Source organism: Symphalangus syndactylus, chromosome 5, assembly GCF_028878055.3.
Source record: "Symphalangus syndactylus isolate Jambi chromosome 5, NHGRI_mSymSyn1-v2.1_pri, whole genome shotgun sequence".
Classification (NCBI taxonomy): domain Eukaryota; kingdom Metazoa; phylum Chordata; class Mammalia; order Primates; family Hylobatidae; genus Symphalangus; species Symphalangus syndactylus.
Window position 1 is genome coordinate 130,278,469 of NC_072427.2, and position 21,175 is coordinate 130,299,643.

The following is a 21,175-nucleotide window of genomic DNA, read 5'->3' on the forward strand; positions in this document are numbered from 1 at the left end:
CCAAATCTGATGGTGTATGATGGCCTCTTGCGGTTCAGGACACGGACTCTGGACCCAGACTGCCTGGCTCTAAGTACTGGCTCTGCCACTCCCTGGCTGTGTGGCCTTGGGCAAGTTAGTCAAGTCTGTACCTTTTCTCCCTCTGAAAATGGGGATAGTTATAGTACTAATCCCATAGGGCTGTTGTGAGGATGGAATTAATCATGGAAAGCACCTAGAAGAGTGCTTGGCATGTAGCCTTCCCCCAGCAAATCATAGCTGTCATTACTGCACGCTCAGCCCCAGCAGGAGCTCAGGGAAGGAGGGGGAGGAAGAGGCAAGTCTGATGCATGCACGCTTATGAGCTCACATGCACATGCATACATTCACACGCATGCACATACACACATGCATGAGTGCACACACTTCATGCTGTCTACCCACACACCTACCTTGGTTTTTTTCTTTTTCTGCATAAGAAAAGGAAACAGTAAATGCAGAATAAGTGAAAAGCAAGTTCTCAGAACTGCCAGTGGCATTTGGCTTCCCTGTATCCTGGTCTTTAGCTTGGGGTGGGGCTCCAGGGTCCAGAAATCTGAATCACATGGAGCCAAAAAGGGGCATGGAGGGTGAAGGGAGAAGACAATTCTTCCTTCTCCTCCATGCCCAGACACCAGTGACTACTCTGGCTTTGTTTTTATAATCTACTCTTACTGCATATAGCAAGGAAAAAGATCTTCTGGGTAAGGTTTTCTTTCTTCCTTTTTAAAAAAATGAAATGGGTGGCCAGGCGCTCTGGCTCATGCCTGTAATCCCAGCACTTTAGGAGGCCAAGGTAGGTGGATTATCTGAGGTCAGGAGCTCAGGACCAGCCTGGCCAACATGGTGAAACCCCATCTCGACTAAAAAATACAAAAATTAGCCAAGTGTGGTGGTGGGCACCTGTAATCTCAGCTACTCAGGAGGCTGAGGCAGGAGAATTGCTTGAACCCCAGAGGCGGAGGTTGCAGTGAGCCGAGATCATGCCATTGCACTCCAGCCTGGGCGACAGGAGCGAAACTCTGTCTCAAAAATAAATAAATAAATAAATAATAAAAAAATGAAATTGGTTACCAAAACACCAAAAACATGGCTCACTCAAACTGACCTGACAATGGATTTTCACTTATAGAATATTTTTTAAAAATCTTTGAGCAAGCATTTAACATAGGGAGATTTTCTTTGGTAAAAGCAGCAGCTCTGGCAGGCTGCCCTGGGCCTGTAATCCCTGCTGCAACTATCAGCTGAGCCCAGGGCCCTGCTCCCTGCGTCTTCCAGATTGCCCCAGGCCCCAGCATTCCTGTTGACCGTCAACACTGGAGCCAAATGTCGGTTGAGAACTGCAGGCAACTGTGTCAGTGCAGGGACATCAAAACCCCTGCACCTGCCTGCTCTACTCAGGTGACGTGCCAGCTCCCATAAGCTTTTGAGTTTGCAGGTCCTGATCAATACTGCACACCGATGACCAGCATCCAGATGACCAGAACAGACCCCCACACACCTACCACTAAAACCAATCGCCTGTGATCATTGAGAAGGCACTTGGAGACCTGGCACTGGCTCAGGGTCAGGATTATGACCATGACTATCACTGCCCAGAAGACAGTTCAGAGGGGCATTTGTCCTCCCATTGGCGTATGTCATCCCCACAGAGCACAAAGGACTGTCAACTGACTACAGCCCAAAGCCCCAAGGCAGTCACAAGACTCCTCAACACACAGAGCCCAACATACAGCACTCAGTGCTTCGGGCTTCGGTGTTCTCACTGCCTGGGGCTGGCCTCAGCGTGAAGGTGCGGAAAAACCTAAGTCTGGAGTCAGAGAGTCTGAATGTGAGTTCCAACCCTGCCACTTACTGAGCTCTGTGAACTCAGAGAAGTCATTCAACCCCATTAAGCCTCTGCTTCCTTTCTTGAACACCAGGGATTATAACCCCGTCTACCTCTCAGAAACCTTGCAAGTATCACGATGACACATGCGAAAAGTACCTTGTAAGGTGTAAAGTGTGAAAAAGCACCTCTGTTTGAGTGCCCATGCTGTGCCAGACACTTCACATACATCATCTCATTGATGAAGCCTCACAAAAGCCTTGCAAGGCACATTATTATTCCCGTTTTACTGAGTAGGAAACTGAGTGAGAGGGATTATAGGAATTGTCCAGGTCACCCCGCTGGTAAGTGGAGGATCCAGGTGTTGACACCAGGTCCGGCACCAGCTTACTTTCTTTTCTCTACGTGTGAAATCCAATGTTATCCAGTCTCAGAATCCAGTGTTCACTGCGGCTCTTGTCATCCCTTCCTGTGGCCTTGTTCCCTCCCTCTGATTGTTCAAATTGCTTCTCCTTTCCAGGACCCTCTTCCGTATTTCCCAGCCCCTGAACTGCCTCAATGGCCCCTGGTGCAAAAGGCCCATTACTTCCAGCCATGCCAAGCAGGATTTGCAGTGTCATGGAGGGACTGCTCAGCACCGCCCAGACTCCCATTCCCTCTGCCAGTGCCCACTCTCTCCTGCACCATCTGTCCCCTGCATGGTCAGGGAAGGGGACCCTCTGGACTTTTCACACAGAAGATCTAAACCACTCACCACTGGCCGATCCACGGAGATTGTATTTTCAACTTCCCTGTGAGGAACACAGACATGTGGGGTCTCAGTGTCACCAGAAGCAAGCAGGAGGCCCGTGGAGGGTTTGCTCTGGTGCACGGCTTCCCGGCAGCCAAGCCAGAACCAGCCTCTAGAGAACCCTTGGAACACCCCCAACCCCAGGAACCAGCCCCATGTCAGCACCATCCCCAACAGCCAAGCCCAGGCACACAGGTTCTTGTTGGTATTGCTCAGAGCCCCCCACAGGCATGACCCAGCCACCTACCCATGGACCTGGTGCATCTTCCAAGGACAGAGATCAGAGTGGCAGGGGCTATGAGCTCGTCTGTGGTGGCCAGGGACAGGATGTGGCTTTCCTGGCCATGCTACCGTAAAATTTCAAGCGTCCCCAACACCTCCTATCCCTGTTCCCTACTTTATTTTGGCTCCATATTGCCTCTCCAAATCTAACATGCTACATATGTTTTTCCTATCCATTATTGTCTCATGTTAGAATATTAAGCTCCATGAAGGCAGGGGTTTCTTTCTGTTTACTTCACTACTCTATCCCTAGTGCCTAGGAGAGTGCCTGGAACATAGTAGGTGCTCAATAAATATCTGCAGAATGGATGAATGAATGAATGGGGGTAATGTGGCCAGTAGCTCAGCAGCAGCAGAAGGACCCCTAGAGGAGACGTGTCTAGCTGCCTCATGCCTTCAACCTCTGGAGTGGGCCATGTGAGCTTTTAGAAACAGGTGAGAAAGCTGGGCCAGCACTCACTCAGAGAGGTTCCTCTTTTCAGAGAAGACCCGGAGGATGAATTCCCCCTCCTGGTGGGGCTCATAGGTGGAGGGCACGATGACGTACTCGCTGGGAGGCAGGCGGAAGCGCTGGGACACCTCCCGCATGTTGATGTAGGTTTTGCTCCTGGCCTTGGAGGCATTGTACAGGAAGAAGTCCTTCTGCAGGTGCTGCTTGTTCCCGTGCATCTGACAGATGGGAGAGCCCAGGGCACATGAGCCCCTCGGGAGGGACGCCCTATCCTGCCACAGCCACCTCCAAGGGTCCCTTCCCAACTCCCTGGTCACCCATGTCACAGTCTCAACCTCCCTACTTCCGACTCCCAAGGCTTAAATAGCCTCCCTACCTCACTTTCTCTTCCTTTTCTGTTGTGATTCAGAGTGAATGGCAAGTGTGTCATCCCCACACTCAGGGACACTTACCAGAACAGCTGCTCCTCAGCTCCGAAGCCCCTCAGGCTGGAAGGACCCCCCAGGAGGCCTAGAGGACTTGGCTGGGTTCTGAGAGAAGTGATTCCTCCATCCCAAGCGGGCAGCCACCCTCAGAATGTGTCTGTGTGACTGTGTGTGTGGCTGTGAGCGTGGAGGAGGGTGAGTGTGCAAAGGCATGTGTGTGACATGCAGAGTGTGGTGTGAGGGAGAAAGTACACATCTTGGGGGTGGTAGTCATGGGTCATGCAATGCCCTGAGGCACCTGCTCTGCAGTGGAAATAACGCAGGCAAGGCCCTCTCCTATCACAGTCCTGCCCACAAACCCCACCAGGAAGCTTCTCGACGAGCCACAGACAGACTCGGGGCCCCCTGGGTAGTGCTGCACACAACTGCTGGCCGCTGCTGCTGCTATACCTCTTTGGGAACCTTGAGGAGAAACAGAAAGGAAGATGCTTCAGATCTGAATGTGGATGAGGAGCCTGCGGAAGGGAATGCCAGCAACTGTGCCCGCATGTGGAAGCCTGACCCCCAGGCACCTGTCCTGCCAGGCCTGCTCCACTGCCTCTCCAATGCCCCCCGCCCCCCGGTATTTTTTGCTTGTTACAAACACAAGTGGGCCTGACACCAGGAGCTCTGTAGGTCACTGGGTATTGAGGAAGCCAGAGGACCCCTCTAGAAGCCCCTGGAAGCATCCTTGCTGGGAAAGTAGGTTTCCTGGGCTGGAGCCAAACAGGACTGCACACCTCGTAGATGGCGAAGCCAATGGTGAAGAGACTGGCCCCTAGCTTCCGGTCCTTCCGCCGGTTCTTCTGCATCAGGGCCACCAGGAAGCTGCAAATCACCTCCGAGTCATCAGGGTCATCGTCCTCCTCCAGGAGCTTCAGACGGTACTGAGGGTTGGTCCAGAAAGTATCTGCACCCCCAGAAAGGAAGCACGCATTCAGAGCTGCCTCTCAGAGGGCAGGAAGGGGATGAGACAGAGGGAACCATTTATTTTTATTCCCTGCATCTAGGTGCTTAGGAAATATCAACAGAAAACAAGATTCAGGCATTTGTCTAATGATTTGGGAGCGGGGGTGGGGGGGCCGCTACCTTTATTCAGATGGAGCTGTACTGATTGGATGTGTGGCTTTTCCTTCCTCTCTGAGCTTTCATTCTCAGTCTTTGCTGATGATTTTGTTTTCCTTACCTGCCCCTTAAGCGCTGTTGGTGACTAGAATCTGGTCCTGGGCCTCTTCTCCTCTCACCTCACCCTTCCTGCCTCCCTAGGCAATCTTTCTTACTTCTGCTTTTTAACTGCCCCCTACACGCTCATGATGCCTGGGCCATATATCCCAGCCTCAATCTCTCTCACTTTTTTTTTTTTTTTTTTTGAGACGGAGTCTGGCTCTGTTGCCCACACTAGAGTGCAGTGGTGCGGTCTTGGCTCACTGCAGCCTCCGCCTCCTGGGTTCAAGCAATTCTTCTGACTGAGCCTCCCAAGTAGCTGGGATTACAGGCACCCACCACCATCCCCGGTTAATTTTTGTATTTTTAGTAGAGGCAGGTTTTCATTATGTTAGCCAAGCTGGTCTTGAACTCCTGACCACAGGTGATCCGCCTGCCTCAGCCTCCCAAAGTGCTGAGATTACAGGCATGAGCCACCGCGCCTGGCCTCTTCTTTCCTTTATTCCTCAAATATTTTTTGAGTTCTTATCATATCACCAAGTGCTATCTAATATGTGCATCCAATACTCTATTACAAATCTTTACTGGGATACTCTACAGGAACCTCAAACTTTCCATGTCCCAAGCTAAATTCCTTTCCCTATAACCCCACAATCAACTCCACCAAAAACAAACAACATGCTGATATTTTTCTCGTGTGTCTTTTTTATTTTTTTTGAGGCAGGGTCTCACTCTGTCACCCATGCAGGAGTGCAGTGGCATGATCATGGTTCATTGTAGCCTCAACCTCCCGAGCTCAAGCAATCCTCCCACCTCATTTTTTTTATTTTTTGTAAAGATGAGTTCTCACTATGTTGTCTATGCTGGTCTTGAACTCCTGGGCTCAAGTGATGCTCCTGGCTCTGCCTCCCAAAGTGCTGGGATTATAGGCGTGAGCCACCCGCCCGGTCTTCTTGTGTGTCTTATGTTGCAATGTTGTCAGGTCCCCAACTGGGAATCTTGACATCATTCTTCTTCCTTCCCTGCATCACCCAATATGCTCTCCCTAAATCTGCTCTCTCCTCTCCATCTCTGCTGCTACTGACTTGGTCTAGGTTTTCATCATCTCTGACTTGAACTATTGCAGCAGCTGCTAATTTGGTTCTCCAATACTGCCCTTACTGTTACTGACACACTACTCACACTCTCTGACTTAGGATGGTTCAGCTACAATCTTTTAACTTCACAATGTGAAAGTGATGCACATTCAGTAGAAACTGGATTTCGAGTGCCCGTACAACCATTCTGTTTTTCACTTTTAGTACAGTATTAAGTAAGTTACATGAGATATTCAACACTTTATTGTAAAATAGGCTTTGTGTTAGATGATTTTGCCCAACTTTAGGCTAAGGTCAGTGTTCCGAGCATGTTTAAGGTAGGCCAGGCTAAGCTATGATGTTTGGTGGGTTAGGCATATTAAATGCACTTTCAACTTAGGGTATTTTGAAAGATGGATGGGCTTATCTGGACATAACCTCATCGTAAGTCAAGCAGCATTTGCATTGTTCCCACAGTTTCCTGCTTCAAAGTTGCTACCAGCTCCCTATTGCAAACTTCTCAGCATGGTGGTTTCCTTCTCAGTAAAACAGGGAAGGTTTAATAGGATAGTGGACGTCTGGAACAGAGAGACTTAATAAGCACTAGTTAGCCTTCTTCTGCCTGGAACTTGTTCGGCTTAGACCCTCCCCCCATCAAGAGCATCTCCCACCTGGGAAGTTGCGGCAGCCTCCGGCAGAGCAACCCCGTACCCAGCGGCCCTCGTTCACAGACACCGTCCAGGTCTGAAGCTTGTCAGACTGCAGAGCATCGGCCGTGAGGTTGCAGATCTCCAACTTTGTGAAATGGTAGATGAAATCCTCATAGGACATCCTGAGAGGTTGGAAGAAGAAAGAGACCCATATGGGAGCAGGTGAGAAGGGCTGGGAATGGAAGACCCCAGGACTAACACAGCACAATAATAAAATAGTTCACAGGAGCTTGGTCAGGGTCCCAGAGAAGCCTGTCTTTCCTTTTTAGGGCAAACGCTGTCACTTCTGATGTATCTACTCCAAACCATCATCTTTTCTAACAATGATTCAAAAATGAGCCAGGCCCAGAAAGTTAAATGTCGCATGCTCTCACTCGTATGTGAGAGCTAAAACAAAGCGTATGTCATGGAAGTAGGGAGCAGACCGTGGTTACCAGAGGCTGGGAAGGGAAGGAGAGGGAAGGATGAAAAGAGGGTGGCTAATGGATACAAAAATACAGTTAGATAGAAGAAATAAGCTCCAGTGCTCACCTGGGTGCTGTGGCTCACGCCTGTAATCCCAGCACTTTAGGAGGCTGAGGCGGGTGGAACACCTGAGGCTAGGAGTTCGAGACCAGCCTAGCCAACATGGTGAAACCCCATCTCTACTGAAAATACAAAAATTAGCTGAGCGTTATGGCAGCCACTTGTAATCCTAGTTACTTGGGAGGCTGAGGCAGGAGAATCACTTGCACACAGGAGGCGGAGGTTGCAGTGAGCCGATGTTGCGCCATTGCACGCCAGCCTGGGCGACAGAGTGAGACTCTGTCTCAAAAAAAAAAGCTCTAATGCTCAATAGCACAGTAAGACAAACATCGCTAAACAAGAATTTATAGTACAGTGTGTGTGTGTATATATACATCTGTGTGTGTGTGTGTGTGTGTGTATATATATATATATACTTTTTTTTTTTTCTGAGACAGAGTCTCGCTCTGTTGCCCAGGCTAGAGTGCAGTGGCATGATCTTGGCTCACTGCAACCTCCACCTCCTGAGGTCAAGGGATTCTCCTGCCTCAGCCACCTGAGCAGCTGGGGTTACAGGTGCACACCACCACACCTGGCTAATTTTTGTATTTTTGTAGAGATGGGGTTTCACCATGTTGACCAGGCTGGTCGTGAACTCCTGACCTCAAGTGATCTGCCCACCTCAGCCTCCCAAGGTGCTGGGATTACAGGCATGAGCCACCATGCCCAGCCTATAGTATCTTTCAAAATAACTAGAGGAAAAGAATTGTAATGTTCTCAACACAAAGAAAAGATACATATTTGAGATGATGGTATCTCAATTACCCTAATTTGATCATTACACATTGTATATGTGTATCAAAATATCATATGTACCCCCAAAATATATATAGCTATGATATATCCATAAAAAATAGAGGGCCAGGTGTGGTGGCTTACATCTGTAATCCCAGCACTTTTTTTTTTCAAGACAGTGTCTTGCTCTGTTGCCCAGGATGGACTGCAGCGATACATAGTTCACTGTAGCCTCAACCTCCTGGGCTCAAGTGACCCCCTACTTCAGCCTCCCTAGTAGCTGGGACTACAGGCACACACCACCACACCTGGCTAATTTTAAAATTTTTTGTAGAGTTGGGGTCCCATATGTTGCCCAGGCCCACATTCCAGCATTTTGGGAGGCCAAGGTGGGAGGACTGCTTAAGCCCAGGAGTTTGAGACCAGCCCGAGCAATATAGCGAGGCCCATCTCTATTTTAGTTTTTAAATAAATTAAAAAATAAAGTAATAAAAACACAAAAAACCCTTCCCTTGACATTATACTAAGACAACATTTTTTTTTTTTTTCCAAGACAGAGTCTCTCTCTGTCGCCAAGGCTGGAGTGCAGTTGTGCAATTTGGGCTCACTGTAACCTCTGCCTCCCGGGTTCAAGTGATTCTCCTGCCTCAGCCTCCGCAGCAGCTAGCACTACAGGCGCATGCTGCCACGCCCTGCTAATTTTTTTGTATTTTTAGTAGAGACGGGGTTTCCACCGTGTTAGCCAGGATGGTCTCGATTTCCTGACCTCGTGATCCGTTTGCCTCGGCCTCCCAAAGTGCTGGGATTACAGGTGTGAGCCACCGCGCCCGGCTTAAGCAAACAATTTTAAGGGTGATGAGCATCATAAGTTCATCCCAGTCCTCGGGGAACTTAGGGGGCTCTCCTTAAGCTGAGACTTGAAAATTCTCCTTAAGCTGAGACTTGAAGCCTGAATAGAAACCACCTGAGAGAGGGTGAGGTTGACGTTGGAAGATCAGGGTAAGTGGAGCTTCCTAGGCTCAGAAAAGAATTGTGCTAAGGCCAGGGTGCCTGTGGCTGGAATAGATGTGTGGCGGAGGGGCACACGGGAGGCAAGAGCCATGTCATGTTGGCCTGGTCCTGGGCTCAGTTGTCCCTGTGGCCTGGAAGTCTCCTCTCAGAACCTCATCCTTGCTGGGCCTTGGGCTGGAGGAGAACACAGCCCAGATCTCCTAAAGGCTGGAATCTGATAACCTCAGCTGGGGACTGAGGTCTGAGATTTCCCCTCTCTTCCCCACCCTTACCCTTCTGGGTCTTCCTGGGTTCTGGACTCACCAGAACTCTCCATCCTCAGTGACCTGGTGCTGCAGACGGGCCTTCTCATCTTTGTCCACAAAGCTCCAGTCCTTCCAACTGGTGGGAAAATGGAGGAATTAAGGAAGGAGGAAGAAGGGAAGGCCTGATGTAGGTTGGGACAGGAAGTATCAGAGAAATACAAAGAGTTGCAGCTGCTGTGAACCACCAAAATGCTGACTTCATCTGTTACCCTCAGTGTGAAACCCAATAGCAATGACTTCTCACATTCTCAAGACTGAGCCTAAACTCCTTAAATGGGCTGGTGAGGGCTTGATCCTTCTCCTCATCATACTTTAAAGGTTAAGAATTGAGTTCTGGGCTGGTCGCAATGGCTCACACCTGTAATCCCAGCACTTTCGGAGGCTGAGGTGGGTGGATCACAAGGTCAGGAGTTAGAAACCAGCCTGGCCAATATGGTGAAACCCCGTCCTATTAAAAATACAAAAATTAGCTGGGCGTGGTGGCGGGCACCTATAGTCCCAGCTACTCAGGAGGCTGAGGCAGAAGAATCGCTTGAACCCGGGAGGCGGAGGTTGCAGTGAGCCGCGATTGCGCCATTGCACTCCAGCCTGGGTGGCAGAGCGAGACTCCGTCTCAAAAAAAAAAAAAAATTGGATCCTGGACATAGACGAACTGGGAGTTCCGTTTAATAATAGTGCTAGCTATGCAACCTTGGGCAGGTCACTTAACCTCTGTCAGACTCTGCTTCCTCAATTGCAAAAGGAAAATGATTATGTCACCTGTTCACAGGGCTGGGATGGGCAGATGCAATAATGCATGCAAAGCTGTTAGCATAGTGTCTGTCATATAACAAGAAACTCTAATTTACTAAGGAAAAAGGCCAAGTCTGTAAACATCTTTCCTGTGCCGGGAAACAACCCAGCATTGTGTTTCTAAAGGCTGGGCAGTTTTCACACTCTCTCCCTCTCCTCACTATGGGGGCAATAAAGTGCACGTGTGTTTCAGGCTCACTGAGGAGAATTCAACTAAACTGGGTGCTCCCTGGAAAGGTAAGAGGTTGAGGAAGCGCTTGGAGTCAGTCAGAGAGCACTGCAGGGGACATGGAGATTCCTGAGACCAGGAGGAGGGATGCAGCAGAGGGAATCTCCTTGAGTCAACAGCGTTGGGTCCACTTGTCTCCAGCCCCTGTGATGGCAGCGTCATGGTAAGCAGGGCAGGGCCGCACACCAAGCTCTGAGGCTGGAGAACACAGCAAGGGTCCCTGCAGGTGACTTGGGCCAGTGAAGCAGACAACTGAGGAGTCACTGAGGGCCTTCCCAGAGCACAGAGCACAGTTCCAATGTCACTCCCTCCAGGTAACCTTTCTCTACGCCTCCCCTCCCACCCAAACTAGGTGCGGAGGCCCCCTCTTTGTGATCCTTACTGTGGCACTGATCTCAATTATTAGTGTGTGCTTGCCTGTCCTTCCCCGGACCTTAAACCCACAGGCACAGGGCCCATGTGTCTGTGTTCATTTCTACATTTCTACATCCCCAGGCGGGTAGCCTAGGGCCTGGCAGAAGTCAGCACTGAGGAAGTAAGGATAGCTGTAGTGTGGATAGGTGAAGGAAGGCATGTGAATGTCTGCAGGAGGCGGTCAGGACATGAGGATCAGCCCCTAATCACAGTGTATCAAGGGAGGCTGTGGGTTCACAGAATATCCCCAGTGCCTTGCCTTGTGCCTCCTATGTAGTAGGTGCCCAAGAAACATTTGCTAAACGAATGACTGAACGAACCAGTAATTATGTGCTGGGCTAAGAAGTACCCAGCAGTACATAAGTACAGGTGCCGAGGGGCCCAGACTGCCTGGGTGTGGTCCTTCTCCTCTACTGAGTCCTGCCATCCCCCTCTCGAAATAAGAGGAGCTTATGGCTCATTCAGTAATGAATTGCCTCTCATTCAGTGGAGGTAATCAGGAACCAGTGGGACCATGGAGGTTTTGCAAATGTGCTGGAGCCTTCATAATAACTTCGCATGTTTGTTATTTTTGTTGCCCCCAGTCTATTCCTTTCAGTGATAAGCAGTAAAATTCTTTCAAAGGGCCCTTGTGCCTTTATACAGGGACAGCACGGGTAAGGGAATCTTAGCAATGGCTCAGCACTTACCAAAAACAGTCCCATTTACTCCTCATATCAGCCCACAAGGTAAGTGCTAATGATACTGTTCCCATTTCACAGGAAAGGCAAGACAAGACTCCAAGAAGGGGAGCCACTTGTCTAGCCCAGACCCCTGCATTCATACGCTTTTCCTGCCTGGACCTTCCCCCACGCTTTCTGGAATCCTTCATTTCCAGCCAATGGTTGTCAGCAACCTCTCTGGGTCCCCAGCACCCTGCTTCCACTCCTGGCCCTTCCCTGGAGCCAACACCTGTGCCCCTCTTCTCTGTGGATCATTGGTTTTGAGGGTGATTTTATACCAAGCATCTTCAATACTATCATGGCTCAGTTCCCAACACATCCTTGTCCCGGGCCCTGTTCCCCGCCACCGCCAGTCCCGTGGGGTCCCCTCACCTACCTATCACTCCAAGAACCGTTCCACTCCACCTGGCCCCAGGGATTCCGCAGCCGCACCAGCTTCACTTTCTCACCTTTGAACAGGACCTTAAGCACAGAGAAAGAGCTCTCATGCTTTGCAGCCTGTCTGGAAAGGGAATCTTCTGTCTTGCTGAGGGCTGGGACGGGGCTGGGGGGCAAATCCCTTACTCAAGGGTGTTCTGCCTGGCTCTGGCCAAGGAGAGTAATCAGAAGTGTGCTGGGGAATGGCAGGGGGTGGGTCAGACCTTTCCTCCTGAGTCTGCCTAACTTAGGGCTTGGCCATCTCCTCTCTATCTTCTAAGAGGCAATTTTCTCAGGAACATCCTGCCGTTATGAGCTTCGGGGGAGGAGGTGGGGCGTAAACAGTAGGGCCCTGCTAACACATATAAATTAGGTGTCTTCATATAAATTAGAAAAAAGGCCCCTGCTGGCCAGGCATGGTGGCTCACGCCTGTAATCCCAGCACTTTGGGAGGCTGAGGTGGGCGGATCACGAGGTCAGGAGTTCGAGACCAGCCTGATCAACATGGAGAAACCCCCATCTCTACTAAAAATACAAAAATTAGCTGGGCATGGTGGCACACGTCTGTAATCCCAGCTACTCAGGCTGAAGCAGGAGAATCGCTAGAATCCAGGAGGCAGACGTTGTAGTGAGCCGAGACTGTGCCATTGCACTCCAGCCTGGGCAACAGAGTGAGACTCCGTCTCAAAAAAAAAAAAAAAGAAAGAAAGAAAGACAAAAGGCCCCTGCTGACTGAGGAACTACAAATAAGCAGACTTCCTCCAGTCTACTGCAATGGGCTGATGCAGGCAACTGCCCCTCTCAGCCCATCCCTCTGTACAGGGCACAACCTGCCCAACTGTGTACAACAGGTCTTACAATGTTCCTGTCTCAGACATGGCCCAGGAAAGCCCAGAAGTCCCAGAAGGAGCAAAACAGAACAGTCAGCCTCTCGTATCCATGGCTTCGGCATATAACCAATCGTGGATCAAAAATACTCAAAAAAAGAAAAAATAATAATACAACAATAGAATACCAAAAAAACCCCAATGCAGTATAATAACTATTTACATAGCATTTCCATTGTGTTAGGTATCATAAGTAATCCAGAGATGACTTAAAGTTATACGGGAGGATGTGCGTAGGTTATATGAAAATATTACTCCATTTTACAACAGGGACTTGAGCATCTGCAGATTTTGTTACCGTTAGGGCTTCTGGAACCAGTCCCCGTGGCTACCCAGAGACAACTGTAGCTATCTGAACATGAGAGAACAGGAAGCTCAAGAACACATGAAACCAACTTTGTAAAAGCAAAGTTAAGTGATATTTCAATTTGTTCATTGGAAATGTTGGAAAAATTGCCATCTTTAGCACAAAAAGCAAAGATAAACTGTGCACCAACTGTGGCAGGATCCACCTCTACCAGTTTCACAGGCCCCTCTGCTCCCAGGCGTGGCTTGGACCTTGAACTGAATGTCCTGATCGGAGGCAAGCTCTGCAGACAGGGAAGGGGCCCCAACATCTAAGTCCTGACTTCAGGAGGTTAACCCAGGAGGGTGCCCTTGCCCCACCAAGCCCTACCAGGCTCACCTCATCCAGCCCCGTGACAGAGTAGGCGTGACCTCTGACCAGCCCGCAGGCCATTCTTGTCTCATACTGAACTGGAATGATTGTCTGTAGAGCAGTAAGCAGAGAACCCATTAGGGGCGGGGGAACAGAAGTTCTGCTGCTTGGAGGCAAAGTTCATACTAGTTCATTTTCCGGGCTCTGTGAAGACACAGACCACTCTCCTCCCTGAAAGTGTGCCTCACGACCACGAACAGACCTTCACTGGCCCTTTAAGAGTGTCAAGAGACACAGCTCCAGACAAGCTGGTCTCCCTGAGAAGGCTCTGTCCTGACCATCAGAGAGCAATGTGGATTCTGGGATGTGGGGTGGGTAACAGCATCCCTGCCCCTCCTTTCTGGACCCCTTAGTATCCTTCAAAGGAGGAAGGGGTAGAGTTGGAGGCTGCCTTGGGCTTCAGGATTCCCCTTCCCCTGAGGCCATCCAGGGTTGACTATTCCTAGAAGGAAAAGGGGTTAAGTGACACATATAAGTCTAGCTTTTGGCCGGGCGTGGTGGCTCATGCCTGTAATCCCAGCACTTTGGGAGGCCGAGGCGGGTGGATCACCTGAGGTCGGGAGTTTAAGACCAGCCTGACCAATATGGAGAAACCCTGTCTTTACTAAAAATACAAAATTAGCTGGGCATGGTGGTGCATGCCTGTAATCCCAGCTACTCGGGAGGCTGAGGCAGGAGAAGCACTTGAACCCAGGAGGTGGAGGTTGCGGTGAGCCGAGATCATGCCATTGCACTCCAGCCTGGGCAACAAGAGTGAACTCCGTCTCAAAAAAAAAAAAAGTCTAGCTTTTTCTTTTTTTCTTTCTTTTTTTTTTTTTTGTTTTTTGTTTTTTTGAGACAGAGTCTTGCTCTGTTGCCCAGGCTGGAGTGCAGTGGCATGATCTTGGCTCACTGCAACCTCTGCCTCCTGTGTTCCAGTGAGTCTCCTGCCTCAGCCTCCCGAGTAGCTGGGATTACAGGCATGTGCCACCATGCCCAGCTAATTTTTTGTATTTTTAGTAGAAATGGGGTTTCACCATGTTAGCCAGGCTGGTCTCGAACTCCTGACCTCAGGTGATCCACCTGCCTCAGCCTCCCAAAGTGCTGGGATTACAGGCATGAGCCACTGCGCCCGACCAAGTCTAGCCTTTTTCTTTACATCCCCTCACCTCCTCCACACCCACCTAGAACATAATGTTCAAGAAATCAAGAGTCCCAGTGCCCAGGGAGAGAATTCTAAGAAGGCCCAAGGAAATCCCTGCTGAGACATGACCATGCCTGAGGGGTAGCTTTTCCATTTGTAGAAATTTCCAAGTTGCAGCCATGGGTGATCCTTGGCAGAAGGGCAGGATCACTAAAGTCCTATGAGCCCTGGTAGGCTCTCTATGGCTTCCATGTACCTACTAAACGTAACAGCTTTAAAAGGAGCTTCCCAGAGCCTTGCTAGGTTGCGGAATTCCTAGAGCCTTTTTCAGGGTGAGGGGTATGGGTGGAGCCAGGGCTTTTGGCATCTCAGCCTCTCCCAGATCTCAGTCTCTTCCAGATCTCAGTCCTCATGATCCAGATCATGTTGAATAGACTGGGAGGGGGCGGAAGACTCATTAATCCTTAGTTCTAGACCTGGGAAGCTGCTTGAAATGACTCTTCTGTCATTACCTAAGCATATCATTCAACCCAGCAATTCTACTGCTGGGAATCTGTCCTGTGGAAGTCACCATGGATGTATACAAAGATGTATCTATTGGGATGTTCATTATAGCATTTTAAAATAGTAGCAAAACAACACAAAACAAAGAAAAAAAAGAACTCAACTTTCCAATAATAGGGTATTGGGTAAATAAATTATAACATATCTGTGTGTTTGAATATTGTGTAGCTACTAAAAAATGTTACAGGAGAATACTTTGGGCACATTAAGAATATCGAACTAGGCCGGGTGCGGTGGCTCACACCTGTAATACCAGCACCTTGGGAGGCTGAGGCAGGTGGATCACTTGAGGTCAGGAGTTCGAGACCATTGCAGCCAACATGGTGAAACCCCATCTCTACTAAAAATACAAAAATTAGCCAGGTGTGGTGTTGTGTGCCTGTAATCCCAGCTATGTCGGGAGGCTGAGGCAGGAGAATTAGTTTAACTTTGGAGGCAGAGGTTGCAGTGAGCCAAGATGGCACCACTGCGCTCCAGCCTAGGGAATAGAGCAAGTTATTTCAACCCAGACCCTTGGGAGGTGCCAGGTGGGCATGTGTGGGTAAGGCCCTGGCTGCTGAGGGGACTCTGACACTAATAGGGCAGGGTCATGTGGGTTGGAGGGATGGTCAGTCCTGGTAATTGGAGGCGTACACACCCGGGTTGGTCTTTCATCTGAGCCTCTGGGGTCGAGGTCGGAGTCCTGGAGCAGCGAGTTATCCATATTCCTCACCATCCGTGCAATCAACTCCCCCATGTTCAGACCAGAAGGAGAGGTTCCATAGGTCATGTTTGTGCCATCCTGAGGCCCGACGGAGAATGTAGGGAACAACCCAGGAGAGGGAGAGAACAAACACAGAAGGGTGGAAAGGGAAGGAGAGAGGAGGAAGAGATGGGACAGACAAAGGGAGAGAGGAGAGATCAACAAAGTACAAATGGAGGAAAGACAGAGAAAAGTGATACAGAAAAAAAAGTTCATCTATGGTGTTGTGTGCTAACTGACCTTCCAAGCTGTCCATCGGGCGTGTTGGGAGAGGAAGGGGCAGGAATTCAGCTTGGGCCCCATCCTCCCCAGTGGAAACCACTAAGATTATCATGTCAATATACTGAGCAGCCCTCAGGGAAGGCATGCCCCCTGAAGGAGGCCTGGCTATGGGCGGCCATCTCCCTACCCTTGGCTCCTGTCTCAGTTCATAGCATTTCTTTGCACTGAAAGGCGCTGCAGGCTTAGCTTCTCCCAGGTAACAACACAAAGCCCATGTCTCAAGTGGGGGGTGTGGTGAAAGCCCAGTGACTTTCTTAGGGAAATGGTGGGCTCAGGTCCACAGCCAAGTATGTGGCCAGCTTAATGGGAGCGTGCTGAAACTGAGGAGCACCAGCAAGGGAGGCCTCCAGGGACACAGGCCTCTGGACTCATTTCCACTGGCATTCTAGGGCTTGAAATGTCCTTGACCAGTGTCTTTATTGAAAATCCCGAAGAACTGTTCTCCCTTGAGAAATTCCCAGTCCTCAAAGTTGAGAGCCAGTTCCGGCTTCCTCAAACAAAACATTTGCTCTGTCTCACACAAAAGCTCTATGCTGCCCTTCATTGGGTAAAAGACTTCCTGACACTTGGAGCTCCCCGCCCTGTGCCCCACATCCCAGACTTACATCAATGGAGCAGCCCATGAGGGAACCTCTCTCGATGGCTTTCTTCATGATCTTGTACATGTCACTAGGAGCATCCCTGATCTCAAAAAACTCTGTCACCCCTCCTGTGAAGTCCTCCATGGCCTCTGTGGTGTTCCCACCTTTCAGAGCTTCGTAGGAACCATGGAGCCTTAGAGAGAGGATGAAGACCAATTTGGGGTCACAGAGTTCCAGGAAACAAAACCCAGGTACCACTGCCACCAGAACTTTACCTCTTGGATGCTGTGATGTTCTTTCATCAATTCCACATTAACCCTATGAGCTCATGGGATGGAAACAATGATTCCCTTTCTTCATAATGAAGAAACTGAGCTCAAGAGGCTAAGTGACCCACCCAAGACCACAGAGAGCCAGAAGCACTGGGATTGAAACCCAGCTATCCCCATTTCCTGAGAGCTCTTTCCACTACATCCTGAACGTTGAGGAAGGGCTGCATTAAAGCCATTAGCAGCTGCCAGTGTGGTAGCTCACACTGGCAATCCCAGCACTTCGGGAGGCCAAAGCTGGTGGATTGCATGAGCCCAAGAGTTCGAGACCAGTCTGGGCAACATGGCAAAACCTTGTCTCTACAAAAAATACAAAAATTAACTGGGCATGGTGATGCCCACATGTAGTCCCAGCTACTTGGGAGGCTGAGGTGGGAAGAGCACCTTGAACTCAGGAGGTCAATGCTGCAGTGAGCTGTGACTGCACCACTGCACTCCAGCCTGCATTACAGAGTGAGACCTTGTTTCAAAAAAATTTTTAAAATCCGTTATTAGCATCTGGGGTGGAACTTTTAAGTTGAGAGACAACATGGCTTTATAAAACTGCTATAAGCACGTGAGGTTGAGCCAAGCAAGACCCTGGGATCTGATCTCCAGAGATACAATGCTCTAATCCAAGACTTGCAATGCCACCATGGAGGCGCAATGAAAGAACTCGCTATGGTAAGCTAAAGCTAAAGGTCTTCTATGCAAATCTTCATTTCTACTCTTAAATTTAATGTTTTTAGTTAGAGCTGTTGTTGCCTGGAACTGATCTCTAACTTTGGGTCACAGTTGGACTTGCACGCCCACACATATGCATGTATAGAGGCACATGCCTCTTCCTGTGAGTGAGGCCTTGGCTGGATTTTGCAACCCACTTTCTCACCTCCAGCCCCACCTCACATTCTAAAGCGTTGCTTACTTAGCATAAGCCTTCTCCAGCAGAGCGCTCCAGAACTCATTGCGGTGGTTGGACTTGGTGAAAACCAGTTGATTGTTGTACGTTGGCAGGCAGTCATCAATAACCACGTCCACCCACTCTCCATAGCGCCAGAACTGCACAGAAGCGTCATGCACAGAGTCACATACTCAAAGTACTGTTAGGAAATGTGTCCTTCCTCCACATTCCTTAGGGGGTTCTTGACTCTCAAAGCAGCATCATTTCCTGGACTCTGCATCTGGGTGCCTGTTCATCCTATTCTGGGTTTGGGGTGTGTGAATCTGTCTCTAACTGGACTGGGTGCTTTTTGAGGGCTGGAAGTGAGTTACATACACTTCATGTCTTCCACAGAGTCCAGCCCAGTAATGGGTAAAGTAGGTGCTCCATGAGCGTCTTAGGATGTAAGATTTTCATTCTCCTGCTCAGCAGGTCTGGGGCAGGGCCTGGGTGTCAGCACTCTCAGGTGCCCCCAGCTGATTCAATGTGGCCAGGATTGGGAACTATGCAGTGAAGGCACTGTACTGATTTAGGTATTTCTTGATGCCAAACTGAAGAACAGGGATTGAAATGGAGGAACAAAGTGACCCAGAATCTATTCTAGCTGTAGGAGGAACATTGTCCAATCATTTCAAGTTTGGATGTTGTTCTTTTTTGAATGAATCAGTTTGAACTGAAAAGGGCCAAATGCGGTTTAGTCTCCTTTTCAATGGCACTTTCTCCCTCATTGAAAAGAGAACAGAAATCTATCTGATATTTGTATTTAAGGCCCTTTAGATCTGAGACTCTTTAAATATGCCATGTTCCCAAGGCAGCAGGAGGGGGAGTCTGAGCCCGGAGACAGACCTTTTCTGAGGCCTTCTGTGCTGAGGTGCAAGACCAGGGGAGCAAGAACTGATAATGTGGGTCATCCTGGGACATGAAGGAGCCTTTGAAGCTGGAGACAGGCTGACTCCCCAGCATCCCAGAACCTACGAGACCCTCACAGGTAGAATTCAGTTTGGTTCTGCTCTAGTACCAGCTCTATGCCAAGATGACTGGGACCCAGAAAATTTCCAGTAGCTGGATGGATTCTAGAACCATCAGACTCAGTTCTAGGGCAAAGAAGAAGCCTGATCCCCAGGTTAAGCAGACTCTTCTTCCAGGGCTTGGAAGAGAGGAGTGATAGCCTTGGTACCGCCATGCCTTAGAGAGGAAGAAGTACACAGGAGCCCTGGACAGGGGTTCCTGTACAACCTGAAGGGTCCTGTGGTGTCCCAGTGCTAATATCTTAGGGATCTACTTGAGAAGGGCTGCAGGCAATAACAGCAGCCAGACAGCTGCAAAGACAAAAATAGACCCACAGTAAACAGGATGTCTTCCTGCCTTTCTGGGACATAGTGGAAGGTAGTGGGGGAGGGATTAAGGAGCCAGAGATAAGCAACTGCTTCCTCCCAGGCTTGAAGCCTTAAGGGGGTCCATGCCGACTGTTGCTGCTGTGGGTAGATGGGTGGCAAGTTTCCTCCAGCTTCTGGGAAGTCAAGGCCAGGAGACCAGCGGTGGGTGGCCTGCGCTGGCCCTCTTAACTACACTCTCATTACCTCACCTGGAAGTGGAAGATCCCTGCGTAGTTTTCGATGAAACTTTGATCATGGGGTATGACTCGGAAAAGAAGGTGCTGGTTCAGGGTCAGGCAGGCAATGGCTGCGAGGAACCAGCAGTCCCCTGCAGGCAGACATAGGGCACAGATCGTGAGCAGTCCTGCTCCTCCTGGGAAGAAAAAGCCCCAATCCCAGCCAGCCACTCCACTTCCCTGAATGGGGACTCCCTTGGTGCCCACTGTCTTACTTCCAGATCTGACCTTACAGAGGTGTCAACCCAGGGAAGGAGAATTGGACAGGAATTCTTTGACAATATGATCAACAGGTAACCTACTCCCTTGTGACTAGACATTTTCCTCAAGGCTGCAGGCAGTTCCTCCAACTGCAGTATAAACTCACTTCCTTTTTAGGCCTCAATGGAGACAGAACAGTAGGTGATCATAACTGGGTTGTTCTTCCTAACACCTGTAGGAAATCCACCCTGCCCCGTGCATTTGCAATGTGAGTCCAATTCCTCTTCTGACCTCAGTGAAGACTGAGCATCAGAGAACCATCCACCAAGATAATTTGTATTGGAAGGAAGGCCAGGTAGGCAGCTGCCCTGGAACTCGTCTATAGGGGGCAGTAAGACATTGCTGGCAACGGAAAGAGATCGGGACATTTTCTTATTCTCTGGACTTCTTTTCTGACAGAGTACTGTATGTAGTTGGAGGTAACACTTTGCTCTCTCTGTCTCTCTCTCTCTCTGTGTGTGTGTGTGTGTGTGTGTGTGTGTGTGTGTGTGTGTGTGTGTGTGTGTGTGTATAATACGGGGTGTACCTGGTCATACAGCTGCCTTCTAAGGAGGATGGGTTAAGTGAAATGCAACTGAGAGTGTGCAGGGGAGTCTGAGAGCTGCCTGCAGCCACTCTCCCCTACCCTCCTTGGAAGCAGCCAGTCTTTCCTTGGAAAGAGGTTATTGGTTTGAAGGTCCCAGATTATTATGTCCAGGGCTCTGCAGGAAGCCTTCCCCCAGGTGCAGGAACCTAGATATTCATCTGATTTATTCTCAGCCTCCCCTTCTGGAACGAAATAAGTCAAATTCCTTTGGTCTTAGGTCCCCCTTTTCCTCAAATTTAAATTGTTCCTGTTGATGTTCTCTCCAATTTTATTTCACAGAGCTTGCTTATAATCCACACCAAAGACAATACTTTCTGAACAAGAGGTCGAGAGAGAGGAAGATCAGATGCAGCAGTCAAGCTAACCAATCAAAGAGAAAATTGGATGCTCATCCACATGGCGGATGCCATCTTTGTGGAAAGACTCTTTTAAGACGGAGCTATGCTGGGGCAATTTAAACAAGGGTTCCAGCTACAAGTGCTTTCCTTGGCGATGCCTTTTGTGTGTGTATCTACAGTCTCCATGCCCAAGGGGCATGCTTGGTGCACAGTCACAGAGCTGTCTTCCAAGAAAGACGATACAGTGAAAAGCAGGGCTTT

At 49.5% G+C, this 21,175-nt stretch overlaps 1 protein-coding gene across 5 annotated transcripts in view; it reads right to left on the bottom strand.

Annotated features, from left to right (window-relative positions):
* The window catches only part of CAPN3 (calpain 3), a 62,227-nt gene that overhangs the window by 5,954 nt on the left and 35,098 nt on the right, over positions 1-21,175 (bottom strand). The window contains exons 3-15 of one of the 5 annotated variants that reach the window (XM_055278871.2): positions 19,703-19,821; positions 18,103-18,236; positions 16,894-17,062; positions 15,902-16,045; positions 13,545-13,628; positions 11,932-12,017; positions 9,397-9,474; positions 6,745-6,905; positions 4,574-4,743; positions 4,245-4,256; positions 3,379-3,587; positions 2,601-2,637; positions 432-449 (exon numbers count right to left, since the gene is read on the bottom strand). In XM_055278871.2, the coding sequence (XP_055134846.1) occupies positions 432-449; positions 2,601-2,637; positions 3,379-3,587; positions 4,245-4,256; positions 4,574-4,743; positions 6,745-6,905; positions 9,397-9,474; positions 11,932-12,017; positions 13,545-13,628; positions 15,902-16,045; positions 16,894-17,062; positions 18,103-18,236; positions 19,703-19,821 (1,421 nt within the window). The other 4 variants (XM_055278872.2, XM_055278873.2, XM_055278874.2 and 1 more) reach the window with 4 other exon arrangements.